General features: G+C 41.0%; 1 protein-coding gene across 5 annotated transcripts in view; it reads right to left on the reverse strand.

Moving 5' to 3' along the window:
• Positions 1-18,063, reverse strand: part of LOC106858495 (SAM and SH3 domain-containing protein 1) — a 523,779-nt gene that overhangs the window by 58,899 nt on the left and 446,817 nt on the right. For all 5 annotated transcript variants that reach the window (XM_088161582.1, XM_088161583.1, XM_088161585.1 and 2 more), the window contains 2 exons: positions 2,351-2,401; positions 2,180-2,229 (listed from right to left, as the gene is read on the reverse strand). In XM_088161582.1, coding sequence (XP_088017708.1) covers positions 2,180-2,229; positions 2,351-2,401 — 101 coding nt within the window. The remainder of the gene's footprint in view (positions 1-2,179; positions 2,230-2,350; positions 2,402-18,063) is intronic.

Consider the following 18,063-nt stretch of genomic DNA (forward strand, 5'->3'; position numbering starts at 1 on the left):
AGAAGTTTTGTAAAAGGTTTATCACATATTTTTTTATGCAGCATGAGAGTGACTTAAAAACAGTGTCCCCAAAGGGACAAGCTTCCATTTCTAGTAGCATGCCCACACAGAGAATTCAGATGAAAGCCATATACTAAACCCCAAAAAAATCTCTAGGGCCAACACAACATCCTTCCCTGAAAATTATCAAATTCAGCATGTTAGTAAAAAGTATAGGTGTATTGGATGGGCTTGAACTGGTCGTTTTCCTGCAGATCAATTTTATAAACTCTGCCTCCATGGAAGAGGCAATTTCTGTGACAATTCAGCCCTTCAGGCTAGAGGGGCGAAGTCAACACTGATGTGGCAGGCTGTCAAAAATAGGCACAGACCTGTATAATTTCAGATTTGAATAATTTGTGCAGTATTGAGTAGATATAATTTATTATTTCCAACGCCTTGTATAATTATCATGTGGCCTTGCTTCTTATTGTGCAAGTATCTGGCACAATCTGCCCTGCACCAGTTTCATATATATGATCAGGTTAATCACATACACCCTTCTACAAAACCTCAAATGGCACACTTCCATTCTTGAAAGGTCCATAACAATCATATCCCTTTCATCTGAACTAAGATAATATAATTGCCTTTCAGTGAGGTAAATGGGCTGTCTCAGAGGAGTCACTCAGGAGACTGTTTTGCTGATACTGTCTTCTCACACAGTTATTTGTGGTAGAACACCTACACAGAGGCATAATTTAGGAAGCTGGCTAGAATTGGAAGTGGAGGTTTTTCCAAGTTGTGTGCTGTCCTCCTACAAGATCTTCATCTCATTATTACCTGAGGTGGGATTACGACATTTACCCATGGGTAAAGGGCTTTGAGGCTGAGAGAAAAGTTGTATGATTATAGGATAACCTTGCAGGATTGCTTCCCAGATTACAGTTCCCATCTACTTGGCATTTCTCTTTTCATTATAATGTTGGACATTATATCCTTCAAAGATTCTTTTCCATATATGAGTATTGGAAGCACAAAGTATTAAACCCTAGACTTCTAGACCTTCTCTTTTACCAGCATGTAATATAGGGGCAGTGATGGTACCCAAGGTAAAATTCACCTTATCTGTCTTAGGCTGTTTTGAAAATGAGCATCTATCCCAAGCAAACCATCTCTGCTTTTCTCTCTGAGTGATGAAGCAAGACAAGGCACCTCTGAAAGACAATTTATCTGAGACCTTCAGCATGAAGCAGCTTCCAGACAAGCCCAAAGCAGTTGTTCACTACCATACAACTGACTTCTATATGGTCAGTGCTCAGGCAAGTCCCATACATTGCATCCACCAAACACTGCTCTGGCACTGACAGTCCTTCTACTGAGCTAGCAAAAGCCAGAAACCTTCCTGTAACTGCCTAGTGATGAATCAGTTGAGGATATTCAAATGTGAGACTGTAAAACCTTACAAAAGCATGTCCCATCACAAACGGATTCCATGTACTCCCTCTGAACTCATCCAGCTGGCACTACCCCATGGAAGTGTAGGCAATTGGACACAGAGTGTCAGTTGTCTTCATGCACCACTGCACGTTACCCTGAGCAGCAGGGATCCAAGATCTTGGGATCAAAGGAAGGAGGCACAGAAAACAAGCACACACATTGCAGCAGGAGGTGACAGTAAACAGAAACCCTCTCAGTCCTCACACAGGGGTTTTCATTAAGGACGCTAAAATTAAAGCTCCTTTTAACTTGGTTTTAAATACTTCATGCCCTTGGCACCTTCTTCAAAAGCACAATTACAAACTCAGGAGTGCACAGGAAAAGGAACACGATGGAACTCTGTAACTCTCCCTTCCCCTCACCTATCTTTTTTTGGCTGCATTTAGGTCTAGTCAAAGAAAGAAATTTTTAAAGCAGGCGTAGTTTGTAGAGAATGTGAAATCATTGATGTTCCTCAGAAATGACTCCCAGTTGTCTTGGTGTATGCACACAGAAGAGAAAACCATAACCCACCCTTGACATAAAACCCCAAAATAATAAAAGGCCAAAAGGGAGGAAGAAAAGGAGTAGGTTCCAAAACAGGTTTCATTCATAGTGTCTGGATCTGAAATCTAGAGACATCAGTACAATCTAAAATTAATTTACTCCAAGGAAAAAGAAAACCCCTCCCTCCTTTCTCACTTCCTGTGCCTTCACTTACTTTCTTTCGGTGTCAGGTGTTGATGCGGTGCTGCTGAGACCAAGTGACTCCTGCAAAAGAAGACATGTAGCACTGAGAGTAGACACTAGGAAAGCCTTTACCCAATTTATGCAGAATATCAAATTAAAGAACAAACAAACAGAAGTGGATGATCAAAATCTAAGTGCTTACCTCAATCTGAGATCGCAGTTGTAGAGATGTGGGGCTGGCATCAGATTTCTCCTAAAATACAACAAATACCAAGTTAATGCAATATCCAAACACCAGAAAGAAGAAATATGAAGGGGAGAAAAAGGGAAAAGAAAGAGAGTAGCAGAACCAAGACCTATTTCAAAACAGTTCATACAGGAAACATTAGCTACTCTAGAAAGAACTGATTTCAGGATAAATTCTGAAATAATCCAGTAAAACAGCTCATTTCATACTTATCACTGGAGAATACATAAAGAAAAACTGCCAGACAGAAGTCATTCAAAACAAAATAGAAAGACTGGTGTTTTATTTTTCACTAGATTGCCACACAATTTGTTAGATAAGTGCAATTTCCAAGAAATTACCTTCAGGAAGAATCTGGCATTAAAAGAACATTCTCTGAGGAAAAAATACGGAGAGGATGCAGATACCTTTCATCAAGACTAGTTTCTCACACAGAAACTTGCCAACAGTATGGAGTTCAAACCACTTTTCTAAAACCTAGATGGTTATATCTAGGATATATCTAGGATATAACCATCTACTCCGGAACTCAGTCATCCAGGCTCCCTTTGCAGTTGACAGAGAGACAGAGAAATTCTTACAGAGCAACTTGCCGGCTGGGTTTCAGCTACCTCACGTTAGATGACGGAGTCTCACTGGTGGTACCTAATTGAAGACTGCAAGGCAACTGCTTAAAAGGCACATACTATTAACATGTTTAGCTGAAATCAGTGGGAAAACTCCAGTTACAATGGAGGAGGATAATACAGCTGTCAGTACTGAGAACTACACTTTGTTGGTTGATCTTCACGTGAAATCATGGGGTAAGCCACTTATTCCTACTTTATTCTCAGCCAGCCCTAGCCCTTGTGAAGTTATTGCAAAGTGAATTCCATAACCTACTCATCACAGCTGGGTAAGCAGTGGTGTACACGCTTCAAAAAAATTTTAAAAAAGGACATGGACTTGTTTCTCAGTACTGAAAGACTACTTGTTCACACATTCCTCAGCCTACATGTAAAACTCTTATCTCTGTGAAATTGTACTTCCTATGCCCTTTGTTTACACAAAGGGTGACGAAACATTGTTGGGACTTCATTAAAAAAAAAAAAAAAAAGAAAAAAAAAAAGAAAACCTGACAATTTTCTGGAAATGCAGCCTTTTAATACTAAAAAGGAAATTACTACTGACTGCCATGAGGTGGTGTCGGATTAACTCACTCAGGAAGTCTGCGAGATCTGGAGTAGAAAGGAGCCTGCTCTGCCATCACACAATCGAGTCAGCTTGCACTGCTGGCCAAGGCAGCCAGGGAGGGCACAGGATGGCTCAAGGCCATGTCCTTGCTCATGTGCAAGGCTGCCACCGGGTCACTGCCCTGCTGGGGGATTTCGCCTGACCGTGCATTGTCTGCACCTCTGTTTTTGCTGATTCCGTAGCACAAAAACGGAAATGAAGTCCTTGAGTGAAAGTAGACATGAAAAGGCGAACATGTCCATTTACAGATCCAACAAGGACTCCTCTAATCAAGCCGAAGCTGGACCAAGGCCAGGGAAATTCCAGAGTAGTTCACAGATCAGATAAATGAAACTAGCTGTCTGGCACCAGGCATCCCCCTCTCTCTCCATTAGTTCTGACAAAATGGAATCTGACTAAGTTTTGCACCTGGAAAAGGCTGCAGGCATATTGCTGCAAATCTTCCTCAGACACTTTCCAATCCCTGCCTAGCTCTTTGCAAGGAGGTAGAGAAAGACAAGCTCCATGATCCAGACACTTGCCATTCGTGAGCACCTCATTTGTCCATACTCTGCTGCACTGAGGAGAAAAGGAGTATTTTATCAGTTTTATGTTACAGTTTCAGTATGCTAGTCATGAGAACCCACCATGTCCCCAAGAGGCCTTTAGATCCCAAGTTCCTGATGATTTATTTGTTGTCTTTAAAAGCTGCTCTGCTCCAAGTGCTTTTTATTTTTATTTTTTAAATACAGTAGTTTTTTTGTAAATTACCATTTATAAGATGCTGCCTCACCTCCCCAACAAGTCTTAGGCTTGAGCAGTTTCTCGTGAAGTTGAAGCCTGAGACTAAAATTAGATTAAAAGTTCCAATTTGCAGCATAAAACTACTAATCTGAACAGTCAGCTGCATCCCATGTAAATAAATCCTAAAAAATCTGACTGAATTTACTTTCTTTTTTCTCATTTGCTGTCAAGCTCCCCCTATTAGAACAGGAGATGTTTTATAGGACCAAGAAGACTGTGGAGGGCAGAAGCAAGGACAACTTTCCTCTCCCTCCTCTAGAGCCCTACCTCGCAATGCTGGAACGCAAAACACCTGATAGTGCTATTGCTATTTACACAAGACAAAGGGAAATACTTGGGGAAATAGTACTCTCAACTAAACTTCTGTCTTAGATCTGTATCAGATCTGTATCTGTATTCTAAGATCATAGAACTTTCATCAGCCCCAAGCAATTCTATTTATTTTGGTTAAAATCCATTAAACCTCACTTTAAAATCCACAGGTTGTGTTGACTTTAATCCATCAGGATCAGGGCCCTTTTTAACCAAAGGCTAATTGTAGAAGGTTGAGCAAATCTTGTACTGTTGGCATGTTCTCTAGCACGCTATACAATATTTTCAGAAAATATTTTTAAAGGTTAGTTTCATTAAATTACATCTTTCATCCTTCTGAGCCAAAACATAAAAATGAAACCAAGGACAGCCTGGGCTTATAGAAACAGTGGCTGCTGCAAGAGACATCCCTAGCCTGCACTTCCAGAGCTCTTGTCTGGACAAAGCAGGCATCAGGCATCAAGGCACGTGAGCAGCCTTGCTGCCCCAGGTAACCGCCCTCCACATGTGCCCATAGAGCTTGTCTGAGATGTACCAGAACATTAATATCACCTACATGCTACACAGTGCTCTGAAGAAACCCAACAATCTGATCAAGTGCAGACTCCTTAAGCTACACTATTAAATCCAGTGTTTCCCAAAGGTGATTGATTTACTTGCGTCGTTTCTGGGCAGGGCATCTATCCCTGTACCCAGAAACTGTTGGTGCATATTGAACTTGGCCAATACACTACTAAAACCAGCAACTAAGAGCTGAATATTCCGGAGAAACTGAGATGTCCATAAATTGTATCTAATCCCCAGGGAACACATTAGATAAAAGGCGAAGAGTGGCTTAGCACCAGCTTGTCTAGCTCCCCTTGAGGTCCAAGGTCAGCACAGCACAGAATCTCAAATACTGATAATAAACCCAAGGGGAAGTTTTAAAAATTAGTAATGCTAATATCCTGTAGAGTAAGCCCACTGAATTTAAAGTAGGTATTTGTGCTGGTTTTGCATCCTCCATCAAGTTGCCTACACCTGACCTAAAACAATCTCAGCTTGCAGAGGAATTTTGTTCTCCCACCTTTAATGCCATTTCTTAGCAGTCCTGTTTCCTTCCTTCTTCCTCCTTCATCCAAAGCCAATACTATCAAGAGGATGAGTGCAGGACAAGGCTCTGTGGTCCTGGCAGAAGCTCTGATCCAGGAGCTGGAGGAAGGGATGGATGTCAGGTGTAGCACTGCCCAGGAACCCCTGGGATCACCAACCCTTCAACACTGTGGGTGCCACAGAGAGTGACTGCAGAACCACACTGGTAACCTTGGGAGCCCTGGTGCAGAAGTGCAAGCTGGGGAAGTGCTTTTTACAGATCTACTACTACTACTACTACTACGTTTTGGAAGAAAATGTAGTTGCAAGCTTAACAAGCAGGATTTGTAGCTCATGCTTCAAATCTTTAGTTGTTTGCCTCAGGGATCAAGAAAGAAGCTTCCTTCACAGGTAGCTTTTCCTGTCTACTTTGTACATTGAATTTATGTGATCATTTGCACACATTTTCTTTTCAAATTACTGCAGGTTTCTAAATATTGTGATTTTGGTTTTATATACGACTTCCCTCATAAAAATCTTCAAAACAGTTTTGCAACCATTTATGAGCTACGTCTGCAAAATGCAACTGGGAAGAAAGTACAAAGCACAAAATACATGGGAAGCTGAAAAACCATTTCCTGAATGTCAGGTTTTGAATTCATGAGGGACTTTTCCTTCCATGACAACTTCAGTCCACTTGTTCTGTATGTAATGTAACAGATAAGAGGCCTATCACAGCCTATCTGAAGGCACTGCTGTTCTGCTCCCGAAATACACAAGCATAGCAGACAAAAGCATCTGAAAGGAAACTTGGTTATCCAGGATATGGCTCACACATTCTAGGGGGAACGTGCATATTTTAATTACTTAAACAGTAAGCCACATCTGTGCTCCAAACCACAACTTAGTTTAGGAAATTATATTCATTGAATTAATATATTCTAATTAAAAATTCATGAACCTCTTCACAATTTCTGCCACAGGAGCTGTATCCATTTGAATCATAAATTTAAGCACTCCTCTGCATATCCCAAGACAGGATTAATCTCACTGTGCAGACAGCGGGTGTGCAAAGTGAGACCCAGATGAGTGCTGAGAAAATACAGTGATATAACCAGCAAAAGGGAGACGACTGAAAAGCTCATAGATATATAAATAGTTTTATGAAACTATTTCAGCAGGTGTAAATAAGATACATACAGCAGAAAACTTCTGTGAGGGAATTCTGCCAGTCTTTCACCAAATGTTTTCTCTCTTTGCTCTGAACACATATTGCATGTTCTAGTCCAGCTTCTAAAGTTATTAAATGAAGATGTATTTGAAAGACAGCAGAGCACTGAAGGCTTGTAAGAGCTAGATTTACTTTGAAAGCAATAATTCTGCCTGGAGTCCTCCACCATACTGAGCCTCTGCAGAGGTGCTGGGGAAGAAGCAGGGAAGCTCTTGTAAAGAGACAGCACAGGTATATGCAATGGAAATTGCTTACAAGTCACTAGATATGAGCCACAGTCAGAATAAAGAAATAAAAAAACAACAACAACAACAACAACAACAACAACAAAAAAAAAAAAAAAAAAAAAAAAAAAAGAAATTTCAAACAATAAATACTTCTAAGCATGAAACAAAGTCCAAGTGTCTCAATGCCTCATACAAAAGTGCAGACATAGGCAAATACTTAGCTTAACTACTGATGAAATGCAGCTTCAGAGCTTCAGAGCACTGCTAGAGTACTCACATGTCTGCTTATAGTATTGGAGAGGGAAGAAATATCCTGCCTCTCAGCTTGATGCAAACACCAGAATCTACGGAACCTAACACATCTCAGGGCAAACACTGGACCCTCTCTCTACCCTTTGCCAACAATGAAAGCAGAAGGGTTTTTTTCACCCATCTCAAATACACTGCTTTCAACACTAAGGCTGGGAGCCACAGGGCTGAAAAACATTTTACAATGATTTTGAAGAACGTAATTCATTAGCAATTATAGAGAAAGTGCAGCTTTTGTAAAGCCCTGTAACAATAAGAAGTGAGGCAGTGCTAAGACATAAATTCACTTGTAACAAACAGAAGCAGAGTCCAGAAAAATGATGACACAAAAAACCCCCTCAACAGAAATGGGCTTCAGAGAAAGAAAAGTCGATATGAGGACACAGCATTCTGCAGCAGGGAAATCAAATACCTTCTGATCAATTTTCTAAACAAGATGAAGCAAGTCCAGAACTACGGCAGCTATCTTTGTGTTAAAACTGTATTAATATAAAGGCCAATATGTGATTGAGACACAGCAGGTCTTTGATTGATGCATTTTACACTCGTTACTCAAATGGTACAATACAGAAGTGTTCTTGTTGCTGGCAGGAACTGCCTCTGTACTAGAGCTCTTGTTGGTACAAAAAGGATGAGTAAGACCTGCCAGCTCTGCCTAAAAATCCTTACACTTGTCCGCACTAACTTTTATTGTACAGGTATGGCCAAAAAGAACTTTTGTGAAATAATGTTGGAAACCAGTAAAAGACACGGGTTTCTAGGGAGGACTTGAAGATAGAGAGAGTGGTTTTGGCATCAGGAAGAGCAGTAATGTTTCAGTGGAATGAAAAAAAACCCTAAACAAACAACATCAAGAATGGTTAAATGTGAAGCCAGAGGACTCAGGATGTGACGCAGACAAGGGAGGCATGAGGTAAAGCCCAACTGGATACTGCCCAAATGGGGCCCTTCTTGCTCAAGAGCTGACAATGGGCCTGGGGAAGAGCCACCACTTCCCCTAGTGAGAGCATTTTGTCCTGTGGGAAAAGCACAACAAAAGGAAGAGAGAAAATAAATGAATCACAAACAAAGCAAATACCAGTTTGCTACAGGGTACTTCGGGGTAGGAACAGTCTGGTCAGCCAAGTCCAGATTCCTTGCCCGGGTGCTGGCCCTCTGGCGAGGATGGCTAATGCAGTGTGCTGTACCTTGGCCTCAGTCGCCTCCTGAACAAACACCCACAATTAAAGAGGAAAGCAGCACCTCTGTGAGCCACATGTCCCTATCACCACCACCCTCCAGCCTGCTTTCTGTAACTGTGGGGCTAGGAATTTCGAGTGGTTTTGAAGTGAAGCACTCACTGATGAGAAAACAACCACGAGGAGCTCCTTGCCATGAAAGCCGTAGCTGAACATGGCAAACCTCTTTCTGAATTCCAATGGTCTTGATTTGTTTTTATTTGCTCTTCAGTTCAAGCCACCTATCCCTAAGGGTCAACGGTGTTCTCCATTTCCCTCAAAATAACATTTTTCAGATTTTATCAATTCTTCATTTTCATGTATACAAAGCTGTACAATATTTCTATTAAGATTATTTTCCATTTTCTCAATTTCTCTTCAGTGTTTCCAAGAACAACAAAAAATGTATTTTCTTTTTGAAAAGTGGCAAGGAAAGAAAAGGAGAAGCTCAGACCAATGCCTCCAGGAAAACTTCTACAGCCATGCTATAAATCCTTTAAGACACATTGCAGAAGCAGAGGCTAACACAGGCCCACTATCGTATTTGTATTGATACTATACTTGTGTACCTACATGCCAATATCCCTGTCTCAAGCACATGGAATTTCAGATGATCTATACTGCAAATGAATGGAAGCTTTTGTGCTGGATGAATCAATATGCTCAAGGCTTAGACATTCTTGTAAAATGTGTTGCTACTGTAATACTGACGACTTTCTGCAAGTATACCCCCATTCACATCATCACTGTAATAGCTAACATTTAAAAACTCTATGTTACTTTCACTTTATGTTGTACCAAACAATAATTTACCAAGAAGATCAGAAAATATGCCGACTTTGAGTTACTTAAAAACCCTGGCAAAATTGAGGAGGTAAATCAAGAGAAAGCACTGCTCATTTAGAGACCTACAAATGGTTTTTCACCACAGATGTATGAAGTATCAGCAATGAAACCCCTCATTTCAGGGGGAAAAAAAGCCAAATTTTGCATTACTTTCATTCTGGGAAAGCAGTGATTTGCTTTACTTTGTTAAAAAGGAGACAGATTAAAAAAAAAAAATTATAAAGTTTGTGTAGTGGAAAACAAAGGAGATTTTGGTTTTAAACTTCCCCACACTTTTTGTGGGTTTTTTGTTTGTCTGGGTTTCTTGTTTGTTTGTTTTTTCTTTTCTAATTTATGACAAACTGATAAACTGAAAGGCATTTTGTGTCAGGAATCTCCATCAGAGAGTCATTGCAATGCACAGTAGAATTAGACAGTTCTCTCAATTTTTTTTTACTTGAGACACCTCACATTGCAGAGAATCGAGCCCAAACCCAAGTACACATGAAAAAGATCCAACTCTTTCTGTTAGGTTCTCTAGCTGCAGAAGGCAAACACAAAATTCAGAACTCAGCAGCACTGTGGGCAGTGGAAGAAATCTGGCACACCCCTTTTTTTCTACAACTGCTGCTCTTTGAGCTGCCTGTGGCTGCTATCAGGTCGAGCTCTTCAGAGCTGCTGACTTCCTCCATAAGCCTCTTGAAAAACCTGCACCTATATCCACGTTTCCAGTTTTAAAAAGTCTGTATGTATAGATGTGCATATACCCGTTCTGTGTTTTTTTTTTTTTTAAACATGAAACTGGACCTTTCAGAGCACAACCAAAGCTCTTATTTAATTCAAGAAAACTGATTAAAGACTTTCTCACACCCAGCACAGAATTTCTGAAAGTTTTAATGGTATTGTTCAGGAAATGGATTTAACTTTGAACTTTTTAGAGAAATGAAAGAATCCAGTAAAAAACAAAACAAAAAAGCCCCACACCACAAACAACACAAAAACCCCCTAAAACCACAGAAAAAAAAATCCCAAACAACCCTACCAGTGAAAAGAGGCAACAGAACCACATAACAGAGAGTTGTGCTGAGTCAGGACCTGAGTCACATTAACCCCAGCAAGTAGTCTTATCATGAAGCTGTTCCCACATGCACATTTACTGGTTTTCTCATCTTTCCATGAAGAAATTCAAAAAGCCTACTGTTGCATCTTTTTGTGCAAAAATAATTACATCAGAACTATAAACATTTGGGCAAAAGAGATTGTTGCTTTCCAGCTGACAGAAACACTGTATCTCTGTTTTCCTCTTTCAGAGGTTAAAAACATCACCAGCTGCTAGCTCAAAAGAGCAGACATCCTGAACTCAGGTCTTTGTTGGCAGTAAGCCTTGCAGCCCAAGCTCTCAAGCCATCCATTCCTTGTGTTTGAGACTGGGTAGGCCCTTTCTGCTGATTTGCACCATCACTTTAATTTTTACAATTCAGTTCCCCCTTAGTGATTTCTATATTCATTATTTCATGAGAGGACCATAGTTGAAAAGCTGTAACAACATGACATACACTGCATATTTCAGGATTTATAATAAACATGGAGGGCTGGCGGGGTCTGATCATTTCAGTCACTTTGACAATAGAAACAGCAGAAATACAACTGAGAAAAAGTTTTGGAAAAGAAATGTATATCAGAAAAGCTTGTGTCAGAATATTGGGAACTAACTCTGATGACATTTCTTTATTACAAAGAACTCTGAAACTTTGAAGAAACAGTTTATTTCAGGATCTTTTTTAAGAAAGCACTTGAAGCAGAAAAGAAACTGGTCCTACTGGGAAAAGTTTTATCATAGATATACGTTTTTAAAATATGAGTTTTACAACCATTTAAAAAAGCAGAATAAATGTTTAACTTGAAATCAAACTGGTTCTGTTTAGTGCATTTAAATGTGAAACTGAACAACCGAAATTTAAGACTGATAATATTAATCCATTCCCTAGAGCTGGGCACTGCATTTCTTGCTCTCAACCTGCATAAATGCACTCCAGGAATGTGAGTGGGTGAGAGGAGAGAGACAAAGGTTGATAGTTAGATGCTAACTTCAAAGTCTCCTGCAAAGTGAGAGAAGAAATTAATTTCTTGAACAAAAGAACTGAAAACAAATTAATCATATTAATGCAAAAAAAGGACTAGACCACAAATTGCTAGTCTGTACTTACTCATTATTCCTGCTATAAAAACTACCTTTGATAAAAGAACTTTTAAATTAGCTGTTCTCTCTTTACCTTTGAAATTGAAGCCTGTATTTGACGGATGCTTTGGGCCAGAACCTTACTTAAATCTTCATTATTGATCATATGATCATTATTACAAACTAAATTTCAACTCAATTCTGATGCCCTAAGTCATCATGGAAGATTGCTCCCATCACATGGAAAATTATTATTGAACGTCATTAGACTATCTGGCACAATTTGGTTATTTACACAGAAGATTTGCCACATGCCTATTTGAGAATTCTAATAAGCAATTATTGCCTTCTACACATCCATGATAAAATATTTATCTACACAACCACTGATAAAAATACTCTCCATTTTCTCTTTACATTTAAATTAAGACTGGGACTGAAATTTATATGCCATAGATGAAGTAGTTAACAGGAACAGCCGTAACTGGAGGTGCAGCAAATAGGAGCCTTGCTCTACGGGATTACTGCTGCATGCTTTGCTTTGAAGGGTAATGGTGTGACAGTGATATCTGACAGCTCCAACACCAGTCAGTACAACTGCTGGAAAGGGGTTAAATTAAAGGCTTCAATCACGCCATTAACAGCTACTGCTGCTGGGCTAGGCTCCAGCCCAGCTGTGGAGCTCCAGCCAGTTTTTGCAAAGCTCAGCTGTTCTGATGAAAATGCACAAGTGGGCTCCTGCCACATGACCAACAATTGGGGTAGAAGGTGAGGTTTGCCCGGACACACAGGCCAAACACAAGAAAAGTACTTAATGCAAGTTTCAGTGATTCTTAAATCTAAAGGGTAACAAAGCAGAATTCTGAGGATCCATCAAGCAGCTGTAAAATGCTCCTTTCTTTGTTCAAAGCAGGAGGGGCAGAGATTTTGCCCAGAAGAGGACAGCAGAGGTGAGAACCCTCCAGCCGGGGCCACAGCAGCCTCCTGGTAAGATGGGTTTGTGCAGTCCCTGATTGCTGCTCCTTCCAGCCCAGGAACATCACCTCACTTTCAGGCTAGCACAGGGTGGCAAAGCACAGTTTTGCTTTGCCTTGTCTGGTTGTTATGCAACATGTGGTTATCCCATCACAGACTGAGGGTCCTTTCAAAACAAAAGGCCAATTGGTGAATGATGAACAAACTTAGTATCAAGAGTGTCTGCAGAGAAAAAAATGACACGTGCTGCTTGCAGACAAAGCATTTGAACCTCAGCAAACATCCGTCCTTCAGTCACTACAGATAACTCGGGCCAGAGGAATCTGCAAAGAAAGCTGCCACCACTGTTCCAAGCAAATAATCCGCAATCATGATCTACAACTATTCATTGGAGAATTAAGAGTACTGCAGCGAAGCCTCACAAATTATTCTCTCATGTAACATTTTCTCCTTGCTTATTCCTGAAGCTGCTCCTGAAGCACGAACTACAAGAGACTTCTTCCCAAGTTCCACTTGAAACTTCAACGTTTTTCTCCACCACACTTTGGGTCACACTTGACTTTAAGAGGGATACACAGAACTAGCCTTGCAGAAACAAATGAAGCACAAGTGCAAGGCAGTCTTACACTCCAAGAGCTACTCATAGTTTCTCAGTGACACAGTGTGTACAAGTAGCACATGCACTTCATTCCAGCAAAGCCTGTACAGCTTTGCACTCCCTCATGTACCTTCTTTTTCCCCCATCCACTAATGGCCATGTTTTACTATTAAAGGAGTGCTGCAATCACATGTAATCAAATAATGGCATTAAAAAGGCCAGCATACTTTGAATTTTTGTAACTTATCTTTCAAACATACCCGAAGCAAAACAGAGGCCTCAGCAATAAATAACTGCTTTTGTTCAGAGGTCCACTCAAAACCCGGTCCTTTTGCTATTAGCACTAAACAGTGAACTTGTGCAGGCAATCTAGCAGCACAAGAGTTGGGCAGAGGTTACAGCAATGTCCTGATGAAGTAGGCAGAGCTAGGACATTAAGGAAGTAATGCCTCACCTGTACTGTTTCCAATTCTCTTCACCATCCAGTGTAGGGGAGTGAGTAAGTGGCTGTGTGGGGCCTAATTGCCAGCTCGGGTTAAGCCACAACAGTCCATCTTGGTGCCCAACATGGGTCTTGCAGGGTTCAAGGTAACAACAACAGGTTTGATTGGAATGTGCTAGATTGAATTTATAGCTGTAATTGCTGAGTAGCTATTAATTGGCAGGTGCTTGTCAGGAGCTTTGCTTGCCTGCCTGTACATTAGAGTCTAGGGCTCATTAGTGGCTGGTTTTTGCTCTCACTGCTGCTGGGCTGCTTTATCCCCTCACGGTGCTGTGCCTGGGAACATTGTGATAACAGCAGTGGTGATGTGCCGGGGCCAGAGACTCGCTGAGTGTCTGTGCTGCTGGCCTGGGCTGGCTGGGACTGTGCTGTGAATTCCAGTCACAGGGATCTGACCCGTGGGTGAGTCCACGTGGGAGCAGGTACATCTGGAAGTGGCTGTGGCTGTGCCAGTGCAGCAGCAGCAGGAATACCTCTGCAGGGATGTAGCCCAGGGAGAAGCTTGTGCTGCAGGAGGTAGATACTGACACATCAGTGCCTGTGGATAAGTCCGTGCTGGAGCACCTGAAAGTGTGTGGCTGTGGATAATCCCACATCACAGCAGGTACTCCCCTGGAAGGACTGCAGCCATAGGTAAGGCTACGATGGAGCAGGTTAATTCCTGAAAGGGCTGTGGCTGTGGGTAAGGCCACACTGGAGCTGGTGCACCTCAAAGCAGCTGTGACTGTGGATAGGCCTATGCCACAGCAGCTATACTCCAAAAGTGACCATGGCTCAGAGATAAAGGCTCTGGAGCAGGCATTGCCATAGGGGACTGCAGTCTGTGGATAAATCCTAGCCAGGCTAGGAGCAAGAGGAGGAATGTTCAATGTTCTAGTCTGACCCAAAGGCACAAGGGGCAGAGATTGTAATGGATATAGGTTTAAATCATTGTACCCCATGATTCGGATTGCATGGAATGGCTATAGCAGGAACAAGACAAAGCAGTGGAGGACAAGTCTTACAAAAAGGCAGTTCCGAGGGTAGCACCAAATGCATCTGAACTGGCTTTGGTGCCCAATAATTCCACACACCACACCTCTTCTGTCCTGAATAAACTCAGGGGACATTTATGGACATTTTACGGACATTTTCCAAGCATAGTCAGTAGGCTAGGGGAAATAGTATCTGTGTATTATATTAAGGGATGAGAAAGGGGGTAGCAAATAATGAGGATGTGTTGGATAGTGTGGTACCCGAGAATGATGTAAATGGTAATGAATGAAGAATGGAGAATGTGCTGGTTTTGGCTGGGATAGAGTTAATTTTCCTCATAGTGGCTAGTATATGGCTCTGTTTTGGATTTGTACTGGAGACAGTGTTGATAATTCGGGGACATTTTTGGTATTGCTGAGCTGTGCTTACACAGAGTCAAGGCCTTTTCTGCCTCTCACCAGCAAACAGACTGGGAGTGCACAAGAAATTGGAAGGGGACACAGCTGAGACAACTAACCTCAACTGATCCAAGGGATATACCATACCATATAGCATCATGCTCAACATACATTGTTGGGGGAAGAGGAGGATGAGGACAATAGGAGTGATGGCATTTGTCTTCCCAAGTTACTGTTACATGTGATGGAGCCCTGCTTTCCTGGCTGAACACCTGCTTGCTCATACGAAGGAGTGAAAGAATTCCTTGTTTGGCATTGCTTGTGTGCACAGCTAATGCTTCACCTATTAAACTGTCTTTATCTCAACCATGAATCTTTTCCCTTTTACTTCTCTGACTTGCTCCCCCATCTCACCAGGGCAGAGGAGTGAGTGAGTGGCTGTGTTGGGCTTAGCTGCCAGCTGGGGTTAAACCACAACACATTGAAGGGCATCTAGAGCAAGCAAGCTCCATATTAAGCCCAGTTAATTTAAGGTCAATATAAAGGCCATCTGTTACTGTCATGCTGCAGAAACCTGGGGCTTCATCATGACTCCTACTTCATGTAACTAAGTCTTCCCAATAATATTCTAAATAAGTATGTACATTGAACAGGAACAACAGACAAAAACCAACCCACCAAAAACCAGAAAGAAAAATTAAATATTATGGGCAATGACATAACAAAGCACAAGACTAGAAGTGACAAAAGAAATGTTGATTGCTGGGAAATTCGTAGTAAGAGAAAGACCAAAGCAGACTGGACACTGTAATTTTCAAGGTAAGAAGTGTTGAGCAAGTCTTCATCCTGGAGATGGATAAAATATCTGGAATAAAATACAATCAGCAAAACCATAACAAAACCCACAAAGAGAAAGGCAGCAGCAAAGGTACAAATGAAAAATAAACATAAACAACTAGTAAATGAGACCCACAAGTCCAGAAACCTTGGTGCCTCTCAATATTGCAGTGCTGCTGTGAGCAACAACAATTCTCGATTTCAATCTAAACGAAATGGCAGTCAAAGCTTTAGACTGGGGAAAAGCTACTGAAGTCAAACCACTTCAGTTAATTATTTGCTGCTAAGCACTTTCAGTTCTGCTTTGTCGCTGCTGCAATCCTGGGGAGAAAGCGCACCGAGCTGCCTGCCTGCAACAACCCCAGGGTTTCTTCGGGAAGGGAGCGTGCTCAGTCTTGTCTCCTCTTCCCTCCAGCAAATGTAAATTACGAATGCAAAGCTCCACGAACAAATCACCAAACATCATGTCTTTGCAAATGTCTTTGTGTAAGCAGTATGACTCAGTTTGCTGGTAGGCACTCCAACTAAATTAATTTACCATGTTATGGAAAACCTGAGTGAAGTAAAACTTAAGGCGTACAAACACCTGCAAGAGTTTCTAAATGGCTGGGGTTTTGCAGCCAAGACTTGCTTGTTTGGGCAGGTGCTGCCACTGTTATCAGAGTGTCCATGGTACAAATTCCTCTGCTCAACTGTCTTCAGCAGGAAATTTTTTGGAAACAACCTGCTCTAATCAGGATAGCAACAAAATGTCTTGACCAAAAACTTCTTTTTTTTCCTTTCCTGCTCACATGCCTCTTTGTACCTTAGGGTTTTTTCCCAGGTTATGGGCATAACAGGGTTTAGTTACACCATCTTGAGGCTCTATTAGTACATAAACCATTTCTTTTGAAGTTTTTATTATTTCAGATCCAGTTCTAACACAAACTTCTCCTCAACATTACTGTCTCTTATTCAAGGTTATGTGCAGTCTGTGAACAAGTGCGTGCCAACAGATACAGAACGAGTTGTCAATTACACAAGGTTTTGTTGAAAAACAAGTGAAATAAAAATTGTACATTAGTAAATGTAGTTGAAACTACAGTCCCTTATGTTACAGTGGACTTTCACATACACCAGCAGGTTCCTCTAATGTAATAGAAATTAGATTAAGTGTATTGCAACGTGCTCAGCATGCTACTCAGTTCTATGCAGAAACTGAGTTTATGCACTTCCACTGACTTTCAAAGCAGAAAGAGACACACTGGCATGAATTTTTATTTCCTATGTCATCTGCTCTTCATTTCACTTACTCTGTGATAATTCTTACATATATATTTTTAATGTAATATTTCAGAGAAATGGAGGGTTAGGACAATAAAGTATTTAAGCACATGCCTGGCAACGGTACTAGTGTGTTTAAACCTTGGCATGTTTTTGCATGCTTTACTGCATTAAGTCCTGATCACGCAGGACAGTACTAGCAGTGAGACAAGTTAGTAGATAATACAGGATATCTTCATTTTTGTTGCACATGATTGCAGTTCCTGTAGAAACTGCAGCTTTAAATTCACAGTGCATAAGCTGCAGTTTCTATACAACTACCTAAGCCTTGAGAGGATAGACATATCTTTTTAAATTTGGAAAAGGAGAAAATCACTTGCTGTCCCCAGCATATCCAGAGGCCGCTCTTTATCAGGGCATCACATCACAAAAGGAAAGAAGACAAGAGAGTGGAAACTGGTTGGTGCTAAGAAAGAGTGGGAGCAGCAGCAATGATAGGGAGATTACCTGAAGCCTATTTCATAATTCAACATTCCTGATAAATTCATGGAAATCCTAACAACCATGTATACCCCTTACACACTGAAATTCCACGAGGGCTCCTATGACTGCAAAAGTGTATTTAACAGAATTCCTTAGATGTCAAAAATCTACTGATTCTCTGCACTTTTGGAAATAAACTCCAAATCTTAATGAAATTGTAATGCCAAAATCTGATTAATTTCTGATTTGA

Source organism: Sturnus vulgaris, chromosome 3 (genome assembly GCF_052056855.1).
Source record: "Sturnus vulgaris isolate bStuVul1 chromosome 3, bStuVul1.hap1, whole genome shotgun sequence".
Classification (NCBI taxonomy): domain Eukaryota; kingdom Metazoa; phylum Chordata; class Aves; order Passeriformes; family Sturnidae; genus Sturnus; species Sturnus vulgaris.